The sequence below is a fragment of the Nicotiana sylvestris genome, chromosome 2 (assembly GCF_000393655.2).
Source record: "Nicotiana sylvestris chromosome 2, ASM39365v2, whole genome shotgun sequence".
In the NCBI taxonomy this organism is placed as follows: Eukaryota; Viridiplantae; Streptophyta; class Magnoliopsida; order Solanales; family Solanaceae; genus Nicotiana; species Nicotiana sylvestris.
Genome location: NC_091058.1, coordinates 141,196,448 through 141,217,992, shown reverse-complemented (window position 1 = coordinate 141,217,992; position 21,545 = coordinate 141,196,448). Strand labels below are relative to the sequence as shown.

The 21,545-nt window shown below is 40.3% G+C and overlaps 1 protein-coding gene across 1 annotated transcript; it reads right to left on the bottom strand.

Annotated features, from left to right (window-relative positions):
* Positions 1-9,543: 9,543 nt before the first annotated feature.
* Positions 9,544-10,428, bottom strand: LOC138885692 (uncharacterized). The gene has a single exon (XM_070166669.1). It carries the CDS (start codon positions 10,426-10,428, stop codon positions 9,544-9,546), a length of 885 nt encoding a protein of 294 aa, XP_070022770.1.
* Between the last annotated feature and the right edge of the window lie 11,117 nt (positions 10,429-21,545).

The following is a 21,545-nucleotide window of genomic DNA, read 5'->3' as shown; positions in this document are numbered from 1 at the left end:
GAATGCATCTGGAGCCGATTAAGTCTACCTGGGCAGCCTAACGTTGCTCCACGTATACGCCATGAAGCTAATTAGTTGTCACATGCCACTCCCTTTATCACTCAACGTATCTTGTACTCAGTTTGTATTCCCCGCTCTTATAAAAGGGGAATCATCAACACTCTGTAGGGGGGTACTCAACCATTCTACACAAGATCAATAATATCTCTCTCTCTCTCTCTTTTTTCTCTCTAACTTACTTGCTCGAGGCTACTCTTTCCATTTATTGCTTTCATACTTGTTCTTCATTTATTGCTTGATATTGGCCATAAAGAGCCTTCTTTAATTATATCTTAACTGTTATCCCCTTCCCGGTTACCCCCGATAGCTCGAGCTCGAGCTGGGTATCGACCTCGAGGCCTTTCATCGATCAGCCCGAAGCTCGGGTAGCAACGTCTCGGTTTGATTGATGCCTCATTTTAACTTGTACTTCGTCATTAAACTTCATATGCCTAGCATCAACTGCTCTAAAAACTATCATAAAATAGATCACGTATTTTTAGAGTCCTATTTACAAATTTAATTGTTGTTACCATTTTCACGGTAAACAGTTTGGCGCCCACCGTGGGGATAAAAATAATAGTGATTATTTTCTTGCTGGTTTTATTACAAAAACGCAAGTAATCTTTCAAACTTTTTCTTGTCCAAGTTCTTTTGATTTAAGGCAATAATGTTTGTCTTAGTAAACAAAATCGAGAATGACAACCTCGAAAACCACAGGGAAAACGGTGTGGTTGTTCCAGTTGCCGGTGTGCCACCGTAGAATCCCGATAACGCACTTGGACCGATTTTTAGCGGACGCAAATTCGCAGGACGCACAGCAGGTCAATGAAACCTCACACATCAATAGTAGCATACAGCATGATGACCAACAGGAAGCCCAAAAAACCCCTGACCGGGAGGAACTGGAAGTTAGTTTTCACTATTATTTTTGAAATGTTACAGGCACAACAGTTAGCTGTCGTTCAGTTACAAATCCATTCGACGACTCCCAGCACAGCAGTGCCGGAAAGAGCTCCCTTAGCCGAACAGGTACCCGAGACATTGAGTAGTAACGGGTCGATAGCCGACCCGGCCATAGTAAAAATGCTTAAGGATCTTATCAAAAGGATCGAGTCACATGAGAAAATGATAGAAGCTAACGACAGGAAAGTCGAGACCTACAACTCTAGGGTCGACCAGATCTCGGGTGCGCCCCCGATCCTCAAGGGAATGGATTTGAAAAAGTTCATACAAAGGTCGTTCCCCGAGGAGGTAGCCCCGAAACCCATTCCAAAGAAGTTCAGAATGCTGGAACTCCCTAAGTACTTTCATGCCCCCTTTTTCTCCACGGAGTCCAGGTTTCGACATTCATGGGGTGTAATGACTCATTTCCTTTTGGAAATTGGTTATTTGAAGAGTCGTCACCTAACGGATTATGGTGTGTTAGGGCACCTAGAGTGATTAACTCTTGAGTTGGTTTGTATTACCAGAGATTAGGGTAAGGGCTCGAAATAACCTCGAGGGGAAGGTGTTAGGCACTCCTCTTGGTCCACAACTGTGGGTCCCGGCCGAACTTATATTCACAAATTAGTCCACATAAATAGTTGAATCAAATAAGTTGCAAGTAAAGCATGTTAGATAACTCAAGTGGCAAGATAAAGGTTTGAACACTCCTCAATGAGGGGCTACACGTGACATTAATGCGTAGTCATCATATCCCATGTCTACCCTTCCCATCCCCTTATTGGTCATGCAAAGCGAGTGTTTGGTCACTGATTCCTATTGTGTGCTGCTATCCGTCCCTTCTTAATGGTCTCGGAGGGGGTTAGGACCGTTACCTATAGGTAGTTCTGGAAGTACCCCTAAGGTTTAGAAAGGCGAAAACTCTAAAGCGACAGTCAAAACATTTAGGACTTTCACACATAATGGGAGCAAATAAGAGGCTCATAGTTTCCTCCTCAAGTAAACATACAAGCAGCACGGCTCAAACACAATTAAGGTCTTTATTAATTAATGTCCTAAAGAAGGATGTCTAATTGAATATGCAAAAACAGACAAAAACATTTATACCAGGAAGTTATAACCTAGTAGTTTCCTAGGGACTCCCTTTTAAAAGCCTATTAGAATCAGAAACGCTAAGTGACAGAGACAGCTTCAGGAAAATGCAGTTTTTTTTTAAAACACCCTTAGGCTTGCCTATATGCAGTACTGGTATCTATGTTAATGCATAAACAAACAGGTTTTTTGACATAGACTCCTTTAATACCTATAGGTATGATATCTAATGAGATTAAAGCAATTTTGAAAGAACTTGTTTCAGGAAATGTGTGACACTTAATAAGACCAGTTTTGAAAATGAACTAGGCATAATGAAATTGATTTATTAGGCTAATTAAATTATCAGACAGTATTGCGAGTAGAATCCCTATAGGCATGATATCTAGATATATTACTGATTTTAGTCTATTTGCAGCAACATATAGAAAGACTTATTAGAACTGAATCGGAGTTGAGTCCTATAGGCATGGCATCTACTGATTTAAGACATAATGGTTTGGAACCTATAGATATGGTTTCTAACATAATAAAATGCATAACATTATGAACATGATTTCTACTTGATGCAAACAAAATTAGAAGTGAAATCCTATAGGCATGCTTTCTATTAGGAAAAGTAATCAGATTCAAAAAAGCAAACATATGAGCATGCTTTCTACTTATGCAAGCGGTCAGACTTCAAAAATAAGCTCCTAAGTGTAGGATTTCTACCCGTATTACCTTTTAAAGTATGCATATACCCACCCTTTTACTAAATACCCCAAATATCTGTTTACAAATTATTATAGGCCAATGAATGAATTACATAAATTGAAATAGAAAATCAAGAAGCTGTTCTATAGGGAGCCTGCAATTAGGCCCAAGTTTCCCAAAGCCTCCAATGGTCTGACAAGCCTCAATTCCATAGACAAACCAGAGTCTAGGTGCATCAAAGTTCCGTAAGGGTCTCAAGGACCCCGGGCAATGTATACACCTAGACCTAACATACAAGCATTGAACCAGTGCAGTGTGGAAAGGCCAGCCTTAGTATGCCAGAGTTTAGGGGGCTCTCAAGAGGATCCCAAGGTAGTACACATACTAGAGGGGGTAGAACTTATTGACTAAGAGTGAAGTGAAAGTGCATGACACAGGTTGAAAGAGGTTTATTAGACTAGATTAGAAAGCCTGTTTTGAAAGAAATTAATAAAGCAACAAAGATTGTTTGAAAAAGAGGTAGGAGTAGTAAATAATGCTTAAACACCTTAAGATAGGATCACAGATAGCTAGTTTACAGAATCCAAATGAATTCAGTAGTTACATAGGGTCAAGGGGTTTGGGATACACAGACATTTGACTGCAAACACATAACCCAGCAAGGGTCTTAGGACTGGTTTGGACATGCTCAGAAATAGTTGACACTGGCATAATCACAAACCAGTCAGGAAGAACACAAACACATAGAGGGAGATAGGGAATTGGGGATTCATAAGATGGTAAGTACACAGTAAGTAAAAGACAATTGACAAGGCATGCTTTGAAACACACATAAGGAAATACATTAATCTAAAGGGAAGCGGAGACATAACAACATGTTGATAATGTAACTTAACTACAAGTTTCATAATAGAACCACAAGTAGAAGCAGACTAAAAATAAGAGAAATCGAAACAACAAGAGAAGCATGTTGTTGTTGAGGCTTTAAATTAAAACTAGGACATACCAGTGAAGAGAGAAGTAAGCAAAATGAAAAAACAAGAGAGCACAGATGATTATCCTTGGCTTGTATTAGGCTAATAGCAGCAAATAACATAAGAGAGAGGGGAGAGCAGAGATTTATAGTAAGAGATGTAGTTTTGAAAACCAAAATGTTCGTGTCTGTTAATGAAATACTTAGGGTATTTATAGATTTGAAAACATGTAGAAAATAAGGTATCAAGTAAATGTTTGGCACAATTATGGAAGTAATGAAAATTAGAATCCAATTAATACAAGTACTCCCCTTTAATCAAGGAATCACAGCTTAAACGGATACCAACATGGATAATCAAGGAAAGAAAATCAGTTGAGAAAGACTAATTTTTACCATATAATGGGTAGTAAAAGTATAAAGCATATGATTGAGTCTAAGTACAGAATATACCATTTAAGGAAAGGATTTAGTAAGAATGAAGTACCACAGCAAATAAGAAAATGGAATCAGTCAAATTAAACAGACGAGTAGAAATTTAGGGTTTTGAAAGAAAATCTTGCGATCAAACCATCAATTAAGGAAATCAGAATCAAATCAAGAGACGGTCATGATTCTATATTGCAACATATAAATAGAGAAGAACGAATAGACGTAGCAAGCAGGCAAAGTCAGTCATATCGACAGAAAGAAGCATGAGATGAACAAACAAAATGAACACAGTCATACAGAAGTGACATAAGTAGGCTAAAGACGTAGTAGAAAACTCATTCGAAGCATGGTAACCAACAAAAACTTTAACAAGATCAAGTAATCATGCTAACACACAGAACAAAACAAAGAAGGTCTTAGAAAATTAAGGCTTTTTAATAGAGTCGAGTTAAAAAGTAGTAGGAACGTAAGATCAATCAAAACAAGCAAGGAAAAAGGTTTAATCATAAACATAATCAGTTAAAACAAGTGTAGAAGAAACTCCGAGAAACCCTAATTTTTAAAGAAAGTAAAACGATTTAAAGTTGAGGATCTTTCAGAAGACATTCGAGAATTGTGCAAAACATAGGAAGAAACAAACTTAAAGCACAAAAATAGCACAGATCTGAGAGATTCAGACCAAAGTTAGGGTTTCAAAGGAAACCCAGATAGAAACGAAAGAACCTGTTGTAAACTTCATCGATCGTAACATATAAGGTGTGATTTTGCCCAAATCACACCGGAGAAGCCATGAGTAACAGAAACAGAAATCCTAGATCCAAATCGGCATGGCCCAGGCCCCTTGAAGGCCTTAGAGATAATGAGCAAGGTGGTGGGGTGACCATTGGAGGCTTGGGGTTGAAAGGTAGTTGCCGGAGATGACCGAAGAAGGAGGCGGTGGTTGAAGAATGATTAGGGTTAGGTTGAGAGAGAATATAGATGAGATCATCTGAAGGTGGCGGGGGTTTGGAAATAAGTAGGGTTAGGGGGTCGTTTAGGAATTAAAAAGGAAAGGGTGTATGTGGACCGTTGATCTGGAAGAGCAACAGTCAAGATTCAACTGGGTAGGTGGGTTCTGGGTTTGGGTAAGGGTTTATAGGGTCTGGGTCAGGTTATTTAATAGAAAATTGGGCTGGGGAGGGGTCCGATTTGGGCTAAAATTGAAAGCAAAATTTGGCTAATATTTAAATAGGCAGTTTTCCCTATTTTGATTTTAATAAATAATAAGTAATTTCTTGAAAATAATTTAAGGTGCTAAAATGATTTAAAATATATAATTAACATTTTAGAAATATAGGGACCAATTTCACGCATATAAAATATAATTATAACTTAAAATGGGCTAACATTGCAATTATATGCAATTTAGCTTAAAATACTAAATGTAATTATAAATATTCATAAAAATTATATTAGCCATATTTGGCATAAGTATAGAAAACAAATAAATAAATTATCATAACAATAATTTCGGAAATAATTATTGGAGATTTTATGAATAAAATGGGAGAAAATAAATCAACGTAAACCCTTAAAATTATGGAAAAAATCATAAAAGCCTTGTGCATGCTTATATATTCATATATATGCTATTTTGAAGGTATTTATGCATATTTAAATTACATAGGGAAAAATTGGGTATCAATAGCTGCCCCTCTTTACCCGGGAAGGATGAAAGAGATTTCGGGTAAAGAAATGATGGCCAATTTTGACCGGATGGAATGTTTTGAAAGACAGAGGTCGAGCTCCGGTTTCCGAGTTACCTACAAATCCTTGGTTTTACAGGAATCCGGCCATTTGTAGTTCCGTATTCACCAGCAGAGTATGCCGATGAAATTATTATAAGAACAGACAATGAGATGTGGAAGCAGCTATGATGAGCGGTTAAGGCTCGGGATGGTTGGAGGGAACTGGAGTGAGATCGCTCCTACTAGGATAGCAGTTGTTTGTTGGTTACCTGCAGATAAAAGATGCTACAAACGTATTTGCGAAAATTTAAACATGATGCAAATTCCTTTTAGACCATAAAGGTTATCTTCGGATGGTTAAAGATGAGGTCCTTGGACCATGACGTTCTGGGCCATAAATTGTTTAATGAGGGATTCACAGGCCATGAAATGATGTTCTCGGACCATGAAAATTGTGCCTCCGAACCATGATGCCTTTCAATAATGATATGCAAATTTGAGAGATCCTTAGGCAATGGCATGGTGTCTTCCGGCTATGAGGATGGTGCCTTTAGACTATGACGCCTTTGGACAGATTGGTGATGTTTCAGCCCATGATATGCAATAATATGATGTAACAAGACAAGGTTTAGTCTTGCGAAGTAGAGGGCAGAGCTTAGCCCGATTGAAAAGCAGGTAGATAGTAGTAGAAAATAGAGCAATATTGGTGCAAAGAGGGACACTGTTTAGTCCCGTGCAAGTGGGGAGGCTGGGATTAGTATTATGCAAATGGGAAGGAAAGGATTAGCCTCATGCAAATATTAAGTCAGGGCTTAGACTCATGTAGGTATGGAGGCAAGGATCAGCCTTATGCAAATATGGAGGCAGGGCTTAGACTCATGCAGAGAGAAGGTGATGCTTAGCCTTATGCAAATATAGAGTCCGGGATTAGACTCATGCAAGATTGGAGACAGAGCTTAGTCTCATTCAAGGAGAAGGCAGCGCTTAGCCTTATGCAAATATGGAGGTAGATCTTAACCTCGTACAAGATTCGGGACAAGGCTTAGTCTCATGCAAATGGAAGGCAATGCTTAGCCTTATGCAGATATGGAGTCAGGGCTTAGACTCATGCAAGATTGGAGACAGGGCTTAGTATCATGCAAATGGAAGGCAATGCTTAGCCTTATGCATATATGGAGTCAGGGCTTAGACTCATACAAGATTGGATATAGGGCTTAGTCTCATGTAAATGTGGAGTCAGAGATTAGACCCATGCAAATATGGAGTTAGGGCTTAGACTCATGCAAATATGGAGTCAAGGATCAGACTCATGCAAATGTGGCATCAAAGATTAGACTCATGCAAAGATGGAGTCAGGGCTTAGACTCATGCAAATACGGAGTCAAGGATTAGACTCATGTAAATGTGGAGTCAAGGATTAGACTCATGCAAATGTGGAGTCAAGGATTAGACTCATGCAAAATGTGGAGTCAAGGATTAGACTCATGCAAATGTGGAGTAAAAGAGTAGACTCATGCAAAGAGAGAATAGCAGATAAGGGTAGAATATATCTTAGCTATGATATGTTCAGCGTCTAACGGCCGGATGGATGGTGAATTTGCTTTGTGTATGAATGCTATCGTCAAATGTGCCTGCCTTCAAAGAAAAAACGTAAGTTTCATGAGGGGAGGTTGGTTCTTGCTTCATTTGTCGGCCCTGCTTTGCTTCGCCCTGGAAGCCCCCTTCGAGTCCCCTAAGTAGCACCTGACTGTTATGAAAAAAAATTCGAAAAATATGTGTTCATTGATAAAATAGGATTGTTTCGGAAGCGTATTGATATATCAAGTAACTTTTGATGAACTAGTGACTGTGAAACATTTCAAAGGCGTTGCAACTCTGTTATGCTGGAATTTGGGGGGTCCTCCTCAAAATTCTGCCCCAGTTTGGTAGATGATTTCTATTTGCAGATAACGGACCTTGCTGAATCTTCTTCCGAATTTTGAGAATCCTTCTCAAAATTCTGCCCCAGTTCTTGACTGACGACTGACTTCCTGGCATGTGATGGCGCTCGCTGGACTTTCTCCGGAATTTTGAGGACCCTCCTCAAAATAATGCCCCAGTTTCTAATTTTGGGGGAAATGAAAATTTTATTATGATATGACCGAACCCATAAGGTTGCTTACGTATCCCTTCTTAAACGGGAATCAAGTCAAGTGTAGTTCAATTACATCAGAAAAGAGAATGTGAAATAATCTTGGCATAGTATCTCTTGACTGCATCTGAATTGATTGGTTTTGGCTAGATCTCTCCATCCATATATGCAAGTATGAGTGCTCCTCCTGTTAGTACTCTGTTAACCATATACGGACATTGCCAGTTGGGAGAGAATTTCCCTTTGGCTTCATCTTGGTGTGGGAAAATCTTCTTCAATACCATGTGCCCTGGTGCGAACTGTCGTAGTTTGACCCTTTTGTTGAAGGCTTTGGTCATTCTGTTCTGATAAAGTTGGCCGTGACATACTGCATTCATTCTCTTTCCATAGATAAGGGCCAACTGTTCATAGAGACTTCTTACTCATTCAGCATCGCTGAGTTCAGCTTCCTGTATGACTCTTAAAGAAGGAATCTCTAACTCGGCTGGGATGACAACCTCGGTACCATAAACCAGCATGTAGGGGGCTATCCCGATTGACGTGCGAACTGTGGTACGGTATCCTAACAGAGCAAAGGGTAACTTCTCGTGCCACTTCTTGTGATTTTCTACCATTTTCCTTAGTATATTCTTAATTTTTTTGTTGGCGGCTTCTACGTCTCCATTAATCTGAGGTCTGTAGGCGGTGGAATTCTTGTGCTTGATTTTGAAAGTTTCACATATAGCTTTCAACAGATCACTGTTGAGGTTGGCAGCGTTGTTAGTAATAATGGACTCAGTTACTCCGAATCAGAAGACAATACAATCCTTGAGAAAATCTATGACCACTTTCTTGGTTACAGCTTTGTAAGATGCGGCTTCTACCTATTTTATGAAATAATCAATGGCCACCAGAATAAACCAGTGTCCGTTTGAGGCCGTGAGCTCAATCGGACCAATAACGTCCATTCCCCAGGCAGTGAATGGCCAAGGTGAGCTTGTTGCATTGAGCTCGTTCGGTGGCACTTTTATCATATCAGCATGCACTTGACATTGAAAGCACTTGCGGACATACTAAATACAATTAGTCTCCATGGTCATCCAGAAGTAACCTGCCCTGAGTATTTTCTTGGCTAGAACGAAGCCATTCATGTATGGTCTGCAGGTCCCAGCATGCATGTCCTCAAGTAGCTTAGAAACTTCCTTTGCGTCGTCATACCTTAGTAAGCCGAAATTCGGAGTTCTCCTGTACAAGTTTCCTTCGTTGTGGAAGAAATGAATTGACAATCTCTAGAGCATGCGTTTCTGAGTGTATTTTGCATGCTCCGGGTATTCTCCTTTTGATAAGTACTCCTTGATGTCGTGGAACCAAGGCTTTCCATCTACTTCTTCCTCGACATGAGCACAATATGTCGACTGATTATGGATCCTCACCGGAATGGGATCAATAAAGTTCTTATCTGGATGCTGTATCATTGATGACAAAGTGGCTAATGCGTCGGCAAACTCATCCTGAATTTTGGGCACATGTCAGAATTCTATCTTCGTGAACCTCCTTTCCAATTCCTGCACACGGTGCAGATATGGCAATATCTTGGGATTCTTGGTATCCCATTCTCCTTGCACATGGTGCACAAGTAAATTTGAATCGCCGATCACCAACAACTTCTTAATGTTCATCTCGACTGCCATGTTGAGCCCTAGTATGTATGCTTCATATTCTGCCATGTTGTTGGTGCAAGGAAATCTGAGTTTGGCAGATACCAGATAATACTGACCCGTTTCTGAGACCAAGACTTCTCCAATGCTTACTCCTTTAAAATTTGCGGCTCCGTCAAAGAACATCCTCCAACCGTCATATGATTCCATAATGTCTTCTCCCATAAATGATACTTCATCATCAAGAAAATACGTTTTCAAGGGTTTGTATTCTCCTCCCACCGGATTTTCAGCAAGGTGATCTGCTAACGCTTGTCCCTTGAATGCCTTTTGAGTTACATAAACGATGTCGAACTCACTCAGCAGTATCTTCCATTTAGCTAAATTCCCTGTAGGCATGGGTTTCTGAAATATGTACTTCAAAGGATCTATCCTGGATATGAGGTATGTATTGTAGGCATAGAAATAATGCCTCAATTTTTGGGCTGCCCAGGTCAAACCACAGCAAGTGCGTTTCAGCAGAGAATACTGTGCTTCATAAGGTGTGAATTTCTTACTCAGGTAGTATATGGCTTGCACCTTTCTTCTTATCTCATCATGTTGTCCCAAAAAACATCTGAAGGCTCCATCTAACACGGATAGATAAAGTAGCAAAGGTCGTCCTGGTTCTGGATGGACCAGAACTAGCGGTGTGGACAGGTATACCGATCTTGTCAAAAGCTTTCTGACAATCCTCGGTCCAAAATGTTTCGGCATCTTTCCTCAGCATCTTGAAGATGGGCTCACATATTACTGTGGACTGTGCTATGAATCGGCTGATTTAGTTGAGCCACCCCAGGAAGCTCATCACATCCTTTTTGCTTTTAGGTGGCGATAACTCCTGAATAGATTTGACTTTAGTCGGATCTAGCTCGATCCCTCAGTGTCTGACAATTAATCCCAATAACTTTCCTGTAGGAACCCCGAATGCACACTTGGCGGGGTTCAACTTCAAATTGTACCTCCTGAGCCTGTCAAAGAATTTCCTCAAGTCTGCTATGTGATCTGCGGCCCTCTTGGATTTGATAATGACGTCATCCACATATACATCTATTTCCTTGTGTATCATATCATGGAAGATGGTTGTCATGGCCCTTATGTAACTGGCCCAAATATTCTTTAGTCTGAACGACATCATCTTGTAACAGTATACACCCCAAGGCGTAATAAAAGCTGTTTTTTCGGCATTTTTTTCATCCATCCAAATCTGGTGATAACCTGCGAAGCAATCTACAAAGGATTGGAGTTCATGCTTGGCACAGTTATCGATCAGGATGTGTATTTTTGGTAGTGGAAAATCGTCTTTAGGACTTGCTCTGTCAAATCCCGATAGTCAACACATACTCTGACATTCCCGTCTTTCTTTGGAACTGGCACAATATTAGCTAACCATGTTGGGTACTCAACCACCCTAAGAACCTTGTCTTTGATCTGCTTGGTAACTTCCTCTTGATCTTCAAACTCATGGTTGGTTTGAATTTTGTGAGTTTCTACTTGAGTGGAGGGCACATGGGATTGGTAGGCAACTTGTGAGCTACTATAGATTTGCTCAACAAAGTCATATTGTCATACGACCATGAGAAGATATCCTCATATTTCTTTAGAAAACAGATGTACTCTTCCTTTTCTGTTGGTGACAAGTGAATGCTGATGCGGGTCTCTTTGACGGTCTTGGCACCTCCCAAATTTACTACTTCTGTTTCATCCAAGTTGTATTTAGGCTTGTTCTTAAAACTCTCAACTTCTCTGATAATTTCCTCGGGTGTCTCATCTTCTTCCTCTGAGTCACTATTCTCATGTTGCGTTGCCTCATTACATGTCACAGTCACTAGTTCATCAGGAAAAGTAATAATAACACTGTAGAAGGGAGAAGTATAAAAATAGTAATGAATAATGATAAAGTGTAAATGCAATTGATTAAAACTGAGAAAATTGTTCAAAAAAAGCTTGGCTCGGTGGATCGAGCATTTATTTTGAGACAAAGAAATCTTAAAACAAAGTTGCTGAAAATAATTTAAATGCCTAGAATAGCTATAAATTCTGCCAAGCTACCCAGGGACTCGGCGGGCTCGGGATGGTGGCGGTCCGATTTTTTAGAACAGCTCCCTTTGCCACGGTCTGAATGGAGAGGCCTTCTTCCTCCTCCTCCTCAATTATGGCACTGCAGTCCATATCCTCATCCCAAGAATAGGTCCTTCAGCCCAGCTAGTGCTTCTTCTTCAGCAGTTCCCCATATTGTGTCTGCCCGAAGGAAAGCTTGTTCCAAGGGGGGTATCAGTTGCTCAAGAGGGTAATACGGTCCACGCCATGGAGGCGACCACTCTCTATACTTTTGGCATGTATATTGGTATTCGAGCCCAAAGGTGGTGCCATGATTTTTCAGCCGTATCAGCTTGGTGATACCCTAGAGGTTCTTTCCCAATCCTTTGTCGGGTTCATATCTGGACCATTCTAGTATGCTTTCTATTTTCTTGCTCCACCACTTATCCTTCTCGACGGCATTGACCCATTCAATATGATGGTAGGTTTCCCCTCCTAGCCTTCTCCATGAATGATTACCTCCTGACGGTTCCATTAGAATTTTACGACTTGATGTAGTGTGGAGGGCACGGTTCCAGCAGCATGGATCCATGGGCAGCCCAACAAAAGATTATGTGAGGCTAGTATGTCAAACACTTGGAATTCAACGTTGAACCCTGTCGTCCCCATCTGCAAGCAAAGGTTGATTTCCTCGATCATGGCACTCTGGGACCCATCGAAAGCCTTTACATTCATGCTTCCGATTCGTATTTCATGGAAACCTTTATCCAACCTTTTTAGGGTATCCAGTGGACAAATATTCAGACTAGAACCTCCATCAACTAGGACCCTGGCAATGAACTTGTCTTCAAATTGTACCGTAATATGCAATGCTCGATTATGATTCAGACCTTCGGGTGATAGTTCATCTTCGTGGAAGATAATCTTATGGCTCTCCAGTACCTAACCGACCATGTTGGCCATTTCTCTACCAGTTATATTATTGGGTACATAAGCCTCGCTCAGTACTTTCATCAAGGCGTTCTTGTGTGCCTCTGAATTCTGTAGTAGTGACAGGATAGATATCTGAGCAGGGACTTTGTTCAGATGGTCAACAACAGAATACTCTTTCCCCTGCATTTTCCTTCACAAGTCATCTGGTCCGGTCTCAATGACAGGCTGCCTAGCAGTGGCATCCTTACTTGAACCTTCCAGGTGTTCAAGTGTATAGACTCTTCCAGTTCTAGTCATCCCTTGTGCGGTGTCAGATTCCTCTATCTTAGTCTCCCTTTTTCGCCGAGCCTCGGCGACATAATCCTAGGGTATCGCTTTTGAGTTGAATGGGTGTGTGGTTGACACCATCACAGTAAAGGGTGTGACCACTTCTACTTCAAATGGAGCGGAGGTGACTGCGGGCAGAGTTACTTCCACCTCGAATGGAACTGATGTAGTTACCCCAACGTTAATAGGTGCCTGAGTCTGAACCACAATAGGAGTGAGTGTGACTGCAACCTTAAAGTCATCGCCTTCTCGGATAAGCCCGATTGACCCTTCAGGGTCCCATTCCTTATTTGTCATAACATGTACACCGTCACCTCTGTGATATGGGAGGGAATTGTTGCGGACATTAGGTATGGCTTCCTTCGCTTGTATGATCTTGTTGTCAAAGTGTGTCTGGATCTTGTCCTTCAGTGTTCGGCACTCAGCAGTGGTGTGCCCTTTCATATCGGAGTGGTGTGCACAGGTTTTGTTAGGATTGACCCATTGGGATGGATTTTCTAGCACCACAGTGGGAATAAGTGTGACGTAACCTACGACTTTTAACCTTTCATACAATTGGTTGATGAGCTCAGCAATGGCGGTATATTGTTTGGGTGGCTTGCGATCAAAATTGGATCTTGGTCTTGGATAGTTTTGGCGATTTGGTGGTGATTAGAAGTGGGATGGTTGGGAATTATAGGTGTGATGGACAGTGGCTGGTTGGGAATATTTGGGAGATGAAGGTTGATATGTAGGTGGCGATGCTTGATATGTGGCCGGAGGTGTTTGATATGTGGGTGGAGGTGTTTGATAGATGGGTGGAGGTGTTCGATATGTGAGTGGAGTTTTTAGGCCTTGGGTCACCATTATTACCCCAACATCTCTTTTTTCGATATGCCCACTGATTTTAGTGCTTTATTTGTGGCTTGCTGTGCTTCGAAATTTGTTACCATCCCGCTCTTGATTCCTTCCACGATCCTTTCCCCGAGCTTGATGATATCAGAGAATTTGTGATTTCTGATGACCATCAGTCTCTCATAATATTGTGGATCCTATGCTCTGAGAGATTCATTCGAATCTTTTCATCTTTTCCAACCCTGACCAGCTTGTCACAATAAGTCCTTAGGTGAACCCTGGGATCACCTGTACCATCGAACATTTCGAACTTGGGAGGTTTGTACCCCTCTAGCAGTTCCACATTAGGCTGTATGCACAGATCTTCGTAGTTTAAACCTTTTATTCCTCTATCGCATTCAACACCTTGAACTCGGCTTGTTAACTTCTTGAGTTCTTCGGCCATGTTCTTAATGAGCAAGTCCTTTTCGGAGGATTCCGGTGCACAAGAGATTGGCTGGGTAGAATGTGGTATATTTTTTACGTATGGGTGCTAGGGACTTGGGTATAGTGATGGTCGTTGGTGGAGTTTTGTGGATCGGGAATTAATGGTGGCATATTTTGGGGAGTGTGGTAAGTGGTGGTTTGTGGTTACAAGATTGGTTGATGTTTTGGTGGAGTTGGTATTGGCAATGGATTGATATTTTATGGTGGAGTGGCATATTGATTTGGTATGGTAGGATTTTGCAGCTGTTGGTTTTGTGTGTTTTGAGGAGGTGTTGGGTTCTTTGCGTTCTGTTGGTGGATATCAGGGACATTGAGGGTGAGTGACAAATTTGCCAAATTGTGGACCTGCTCAAGTTCTCCTTGCATCTCTAGTATCTTTTGTTCAAGTCTCAAAACCAGGTCATTCTGGGTCGGAGTACTACGGCCATCGGAGGTCTCTGCGTTCTCAATGTTTTCCTTTCGGATTCCACTTAAGTCGTCCATCTTTGTTTTCTCTCTACTTTTTGTGTTGCTTGGAGGAGGAAGAGGTGGAGGGCCTCTAGATCTGGTATGATATACTGACGAGGCCAGTATGGATGAACTAACCTAAAAGGATGGGAATAATAATAAAAAATAAACAAAACAAAAGGTAACAAGTTAGTGGGGATTCTGAAATGTTTGTGGTATTTAAACACATATTGCGAAATATAAACTCGTAACCTAATTTAGGAGCCTCGTTGTGCCCGAGGTAGGCCTAGAGACAAATAAATTTGGAGAACATCAAATACCGATAAATGTTTCATTTCATAATAAAAGTAGATGAATCCTAAAACGGCACTAACATAATAATAAAACAAGTCACTACTGGCACTTGTCCTTATTACATTTCAAGAAAAACAAGTAAATCTAATCTATTTAGTATCGAAAGGGCCTTCCTCAGGTTCAATGCTCTCGTTGATCAAATCCTCCAGTTCGCGTAGGTTCACCAGTATAAATGCCTTTGCCAAATGTTCTCCTTCATTTCCCGCAGCTTTCTGGCTGTTGATGACTCTCTTCCTCACTTTTCCTTCCAATTCCAATAGGCCGTATTCCAGATATTCTAGCTTCTCACTGGATTTGGCGGCCCTCTCTTTCCATTCATTGATTTGGTCATTTGATGGAAGATTCTTCCACCAGTCCAGCAAGAGTGAGGGTGTGCTAACCATACCGAAGCTAGGGACCTCTTTCCTAATTTTATACAAAACAAAAGGGTTTGACCTTACCCCCACCAGACTTGACTATTTACACATTTATGATTAACATATCGGCATTTAGTTCTCCAAATTGATAAACAAACGTGGTTGCGTCTATTAGGATTATGGAAAGCCCGATGGACTTTGGATAATGCTGATCTTAAAGGATCATTATGTGGACAACATAACTGACCCGACTAGGTTTGACCATAATGTATGCACAATTTAAATAGAGTAAGGTTTCTATGGGGTTTTAGACCGGTACCCTCAAGCAAACAACTTGAGAGGGAAGGCACGGAACCATCGACTGCACCTCCTATCGACTAGTTTTAACACAAATAAGCCTTTCCAAATTTAAGGGTAACAAATAAGAAGAGCGCAACCACTCATTAAAGCGTTGCTATAGAATTTGAGATGCACGAGTGGAATATGATGTGGAGCATCATTTATGCAGCAGTTAATCACATGTAAGAATGTATTTTCACGTAGGAAAAATAAATACAACATTTAAATAATTGAAAAGACAGTTACAGAAAAAGGAAAACAAGGAGACAAGTCAGTTTTCAGGGAAATAAAGGAAACATAAATGCTTGAAAAATAGATGGTTAAAATCAGATAAGGGAGCAGGGTTCAGGATAAGCATGCTTGGACTAATTTGTAAAAGAAAAGTTTGTTATGGTAAGAGCCTAACAATATCCCCAGCAGAGTCACCATGCTGTCGCGCCACATGTTTCCTCCGCGGAGTCCGGGTTTCGACATTCACGTGGTGTAATGACTCATTTCCTTTTGGGAATTGGGTATTTGAAGAGTCGCCACCTAACGGATTATGGTGCGTTAGGTCACCTAGAGTGATTAACTCTTAAGTTGGTTTGTATTACCAGAGATTAGGGTAAGGGCTCGAAGTAACCTCGAGGGGAAGGTGTTAGGCACCCCTCTTGGTCCACAACTGTGGGTCCCGGTCGAACTTATATTCACAAATTAGTCCACATAAATAGTTGAATCAAATAAGTTGCAAATAAAGCACGTTAGATAACTCAAGTGGCAAGATAAAGGTTTGAACAAGCTTAAATAGAGAGAGAGGATTTGGTAAAGAGGGGTCCTAAGTTGTTTACCCTATAGTATCACTCCATGAAATGTCCGGTAAACACTCCTCAATGAGGGGCTACACGTGACATTAACGTGTAGTTATCATATCCCATGTCTACCCTTCTCATCCCCTTATTGGTGATGCAAAGCGAGTATTTGGTCACTGATTCCTATTGCGTGCTGCTACCCGTCCTTTCTTAATGGTCCCGGAGGGGGTTATGACCTCTACCTATAGGTAGTTCTGGACGTACCCCTAAGGTTTAGAAAGGCGAAAACTCTAAAGCGACAGTCAAAACATTTGGGACTTTCACACATAATGGGAGCAAATAAGAGTCTCACAATTTCCTCCTCAAGTAAACATACAAGCAGCACGACTCAAACACAATTAAGGTATTTATTAATTAATTTCCTAAAGTAGGATATCTAAGTAAATATGCAGATACAGACAAAAACTTTTATACCTGGAAGTTATAACCTAGTAGTTGCCTAGGGACTACCTTTTAAAAGCCTATAGAATAAAAAATGCTAGCTACAGAGACAGCTTCAGGAAATGCAGTTTTTTTGAAAATGCCCTCAGGCTTGCCTATATGCAGTACTGGTATCTATGTTAATGCAGAAACAAATAGGTTTTTCGAAATAGACTCCTTTAATACCTATAGGCATGATATCTAATGAGATTAAAGCAATCTTGAAAGAACTTGTTTCAGGAAATGTTTAACACTTAATAAGACCAGTTTTGAAAATGAACTAGGCGTAATGAAGTTGATTTATTAGGCTAATTAAATTATCAGACAGTATTGCGAGTAGAATCCCTATAGGCATGATATCTAGACGTATTACTGATTTTAGTCGATTTGCAGCAACATACAGAAAGACTTAGTAGAACTGAATCGCAGTTGAGTCCTATAAGCATGGCATCTACTGATTTAAGACATAATGGTTTGGAACCTATAAACATGTTTTCTAACATGATAAAATGCATAACATTATGAACATGATTTCTACTTGATGCAAAAGAAATTAGAGGTGAAATCCTATAGGCATGATTTCTATTAGGCAAAGCAATCAGATTCAAAAGAGCAAACCTATGAGCATGCTTTCTACTTATGCAAGCGGTCAGACTTCAAAAATAAACTCCTAAGTGCAGGATTTCTACCCATATTACCCTTTAAAGTATGCATCTACCCACCTTTTTACTAAATATCCCAAATATATGTTTACAAATTATTACATGCCAATGAATGAATTACATAAGTTGAAATAGAAAATCAAGAAGCTATTCTATAGGGAGCCTACAATTAGGGACAAGTTTCCCAAAGCCTCCAATGGTCTAACAAGCCTCAATTCCATAGACAAATCAGAGTCTAGGTGCATCAAAGTTCCCTAAGGGTCTCAAGGACCCCGGACAATGCTTACACCTAGACCTAACAAACAAGCATTGAACCAGTGCAGTGTGGAAAGACCAGCTTAAGTATGCCAGAGTTTAGGGGGCTCTCAAGAGGATCCCAAGGCAGTACACATAATAGAGGGGGCAGAACTTATTGACTAAGAGTGAAGTGAAAGTGCAGGACACAAGTTGAAAGAAGTTTATTAAAGACTGGATTAGAAAGTCTGTTTTGAAAGTAATTAGTAAAGCAACAGAATCCATATATCTAGTTTGAAAAAAGAGGTAGGAGTAGTAAACAAAGCTTAAACACCTTAAGAGATTATCACATATACCTAGTTTATAGAATCCAAATGAATTCAGTAGTTACACAGGGGGATAGGCATTTGGGGATTCATAAGATGGTAAGTACACAGTAAGTAAAAGACAATTGACAAGGCATGCTTTGAAACACACATAAGGGAATACATTAATCTAAAGGGAATGGGAGACATAACAACATGCTGATAATGTAACTTAACTACAAGTTTCACAATAGAATCGCAAATAGAAGCAGACTAGAAATAAGAGAAACTGAAACAATAAGAGAAGCATGTTGTTGTTGAGGCTTTAAATTAAAACTAGGACATACCACTGAAGAGAGAAGTAAGCAGAATAAAAGAACAAGAGAGCACAGATGATTAGCCTTGGCTTGCAGTCGGCTAATTGCAGCAAATAACACAAGAGAGAGGGGAAAGCATAGATTTTTAGTAAGAGAGGTAGTTTTGAAAACCAAAATGTTCGTGTCTGTTAATGAAAGGCTTAGGGTATTTATAGATTTGAAAATAGGTAGAAAATAAGGTAACAAGTAAAGGTTTAGCACAATTATGGAAGTAATCACAATTAGAATCCAATTAATACAAGTACTCCCCTTTAATCAAGGAATCACAGCTTAAGTGGATACCAATAGGGATAATCAAGGAAAGAAAATCAGTTGAGAAAGACTTATTTTTACCATATAAGGGGTAGTAAAAGTATAGAGCATATGATTAAGTCTAAGTACAAAATATAGCAATTAAGGAAAGGATTCAGTAAGAATGAAGTACCACAGCAAATAAGGAAATAGAATCAGTCAATTTAAACAGACGAGTAGAAATTTAGGGCTTTGAAAGAAAATCTTGCAATCAAACAATCAATTTAGGAAATCAGAATCAAATCAAGAGAGGGTCATGATTCTATATTTCAACATATAAATAGAGAAGAACGAATAGACATAGCAAGCAGGCAAAATCAGTCATATCGACAGAAAGAAGCAAAAGATGAACAAACAAAACGAACACAGTCATACAAAAGTGACATAAATAGGCAAAAGACGCAGTAGAAAACAAATTCGAAGCATGGTAACCAACAGAAACTTTAACAAGATCAAGTAATCATGCTAACACAGAACAAAACAAAGAAGTTCTTAGAAAATTAATGCTTTTTAACAGAGTCGAGTTAAAAAGTAGTAGGAACGTAAGATCAGTCAAAACAAGCAAGGAAAGAGGTTTAATCATAAAGAAAATCAGTTAAAATAAGTGTAGAAGAAACGCCGAGAAACCCTAATTTTTAAAGAAAGTAAAACAGTTTAAAGTTGAGGATCTTTCAGAAGACATTTGAGAATAGTGCAAAACATAGGAAGAAACAGACCTAGAGCATAAAAATAGCACAGATCTGAGAGATTCAGACGAGAGTTAGGGTTTCAAAGGAAACCTAGATAGAAACGAAAGAACCTGTTATAGACTTCACCGATCTTAACATATAAGGTGTGATTTTGCCAAAAATCACACCAAAGAAGCCATGAGTAACATAAACAGAAACCCTAGATCCAAATCGGCATGGCCCAGGACCCTTGAAGGCCTTAGAGATAATGAGCAAGGCGGTGGAGTGACCATTGGAGACTTTGGGTTGAAAGGTAGTCGCCGGAGATGACCGGAGAAGGAGGCGGTGGTTGAAGAATGATTAAGTAGAGAAATCAAATAAATAAATTATCATAACAATAATTTTGAAAATAATTATCGCGGATTTTATGAATAAAAGGGGAGAAAATAAATCAACTTAAACCCTTAAAATTATGGAAAAAATTATTAAAGCATTATGCATGCATATATATGTTATTTTGAAGGTATTTATGCATATTTAAAATACATAGGGAAAATTGGGCATCAACAAGTACAACGGGACCACTGACCCTAATGAGCACGTTACGGCCTACACTTGTGCGGTAAAAGGTAACGTTATAAAGAATGACGAGATCGAGTCCGTATTGTTGAAAAAATTCAGGGAAACACTCTCGAAGGGGGCCATGATGTGGTATCACAACTTGGCTCCTAACTCCATAGATTCATTCTCCTTGCTAGCAGATTCCTTCGTAAAGGCACATGCCGGTGCCATCAAAGTAGCGACGAGGAAGTCCGACATTTCAAAAATCAAGCAAAGGGAGACCGAGATGCTGCGGGAATTTGTGTCTCACTTTCAGATGGAGCGGATGGAGCTACAACCAGTCTCCGATGACTAGGCAGTGCAGGCCTTTACTAAAGGTCTGAACGAACAAAGCTCGGTGGCTTCAAAACAGCTGAAATAGAACTTGATCAAGTACCCAGCTGTGACCTGGTCATACATCTACAACCGGTACCAGTCGAAGATCAAGGCCGAGGATGACCAGCTAGGAGCCCATTTGGGCTCAGTATACCCGAGCAAGCTCCTGGAAAAGGAACCAAAACTAAATAAAGAAAGGTATCAGCCATACCTCGAAGTTAGGGTAAACGCCTCGAGGCGCAACCTACCTCGCAATGATCGGAGAGTGGATCGAGGAAAGGATCCCCGAGGGCTCATCAACAAAGCCAGGTTCGATTGGAATGTAGTGACAACGGGTGCTCCCCACTTGTCAGAATACAACTTCAGCATCGATGTGTTGTATATTGCTTTCGCCATCAGTAAAATCAGAGACGCCAAGCGGTCCAAACCTATACAATCAGATCCTTTGCAAAGGAATTACAACTTGGTGTGCGAATTTCACAACAAGCACGGCCACAGGATCGATGATTGTCATCAACTACGAGAAGAGGTAGCTCGATTGCATAACAAAGGACATCTCCGGGAATTCCTTAGCGATCGAGCTAAAAATTAGTTCCGAGAAAGGGAGGCAACCAAGAAGAACGAGGCAAACAAGCCGCAACATGTCATCCACATAATCATGGGGGGAGTCGATGCCCTGTAGGAACCCATAATGAGAAGAACAAAAATATCCATCACCAAAAAAAGTGGACTCGGGGATATATTCCCGAGGACGCCCACACATTCAGCGAAGAAGACACTGAGACCTTATCTTGACCCCACAATGATGTACTGGTAATCTCCATCCTTGTAAATTCTTTTCAAATAAAATGTGTACTCATGGATCTAGGTATCTCGGCTAATATTTTCAGGTCGAGGGTGATAGAGCAGCTCGGATTGCTCAACCAAATCGTGCCCTCCACTCGAGTCCTCAACGGATTCAACATGGCAGGTGAAAC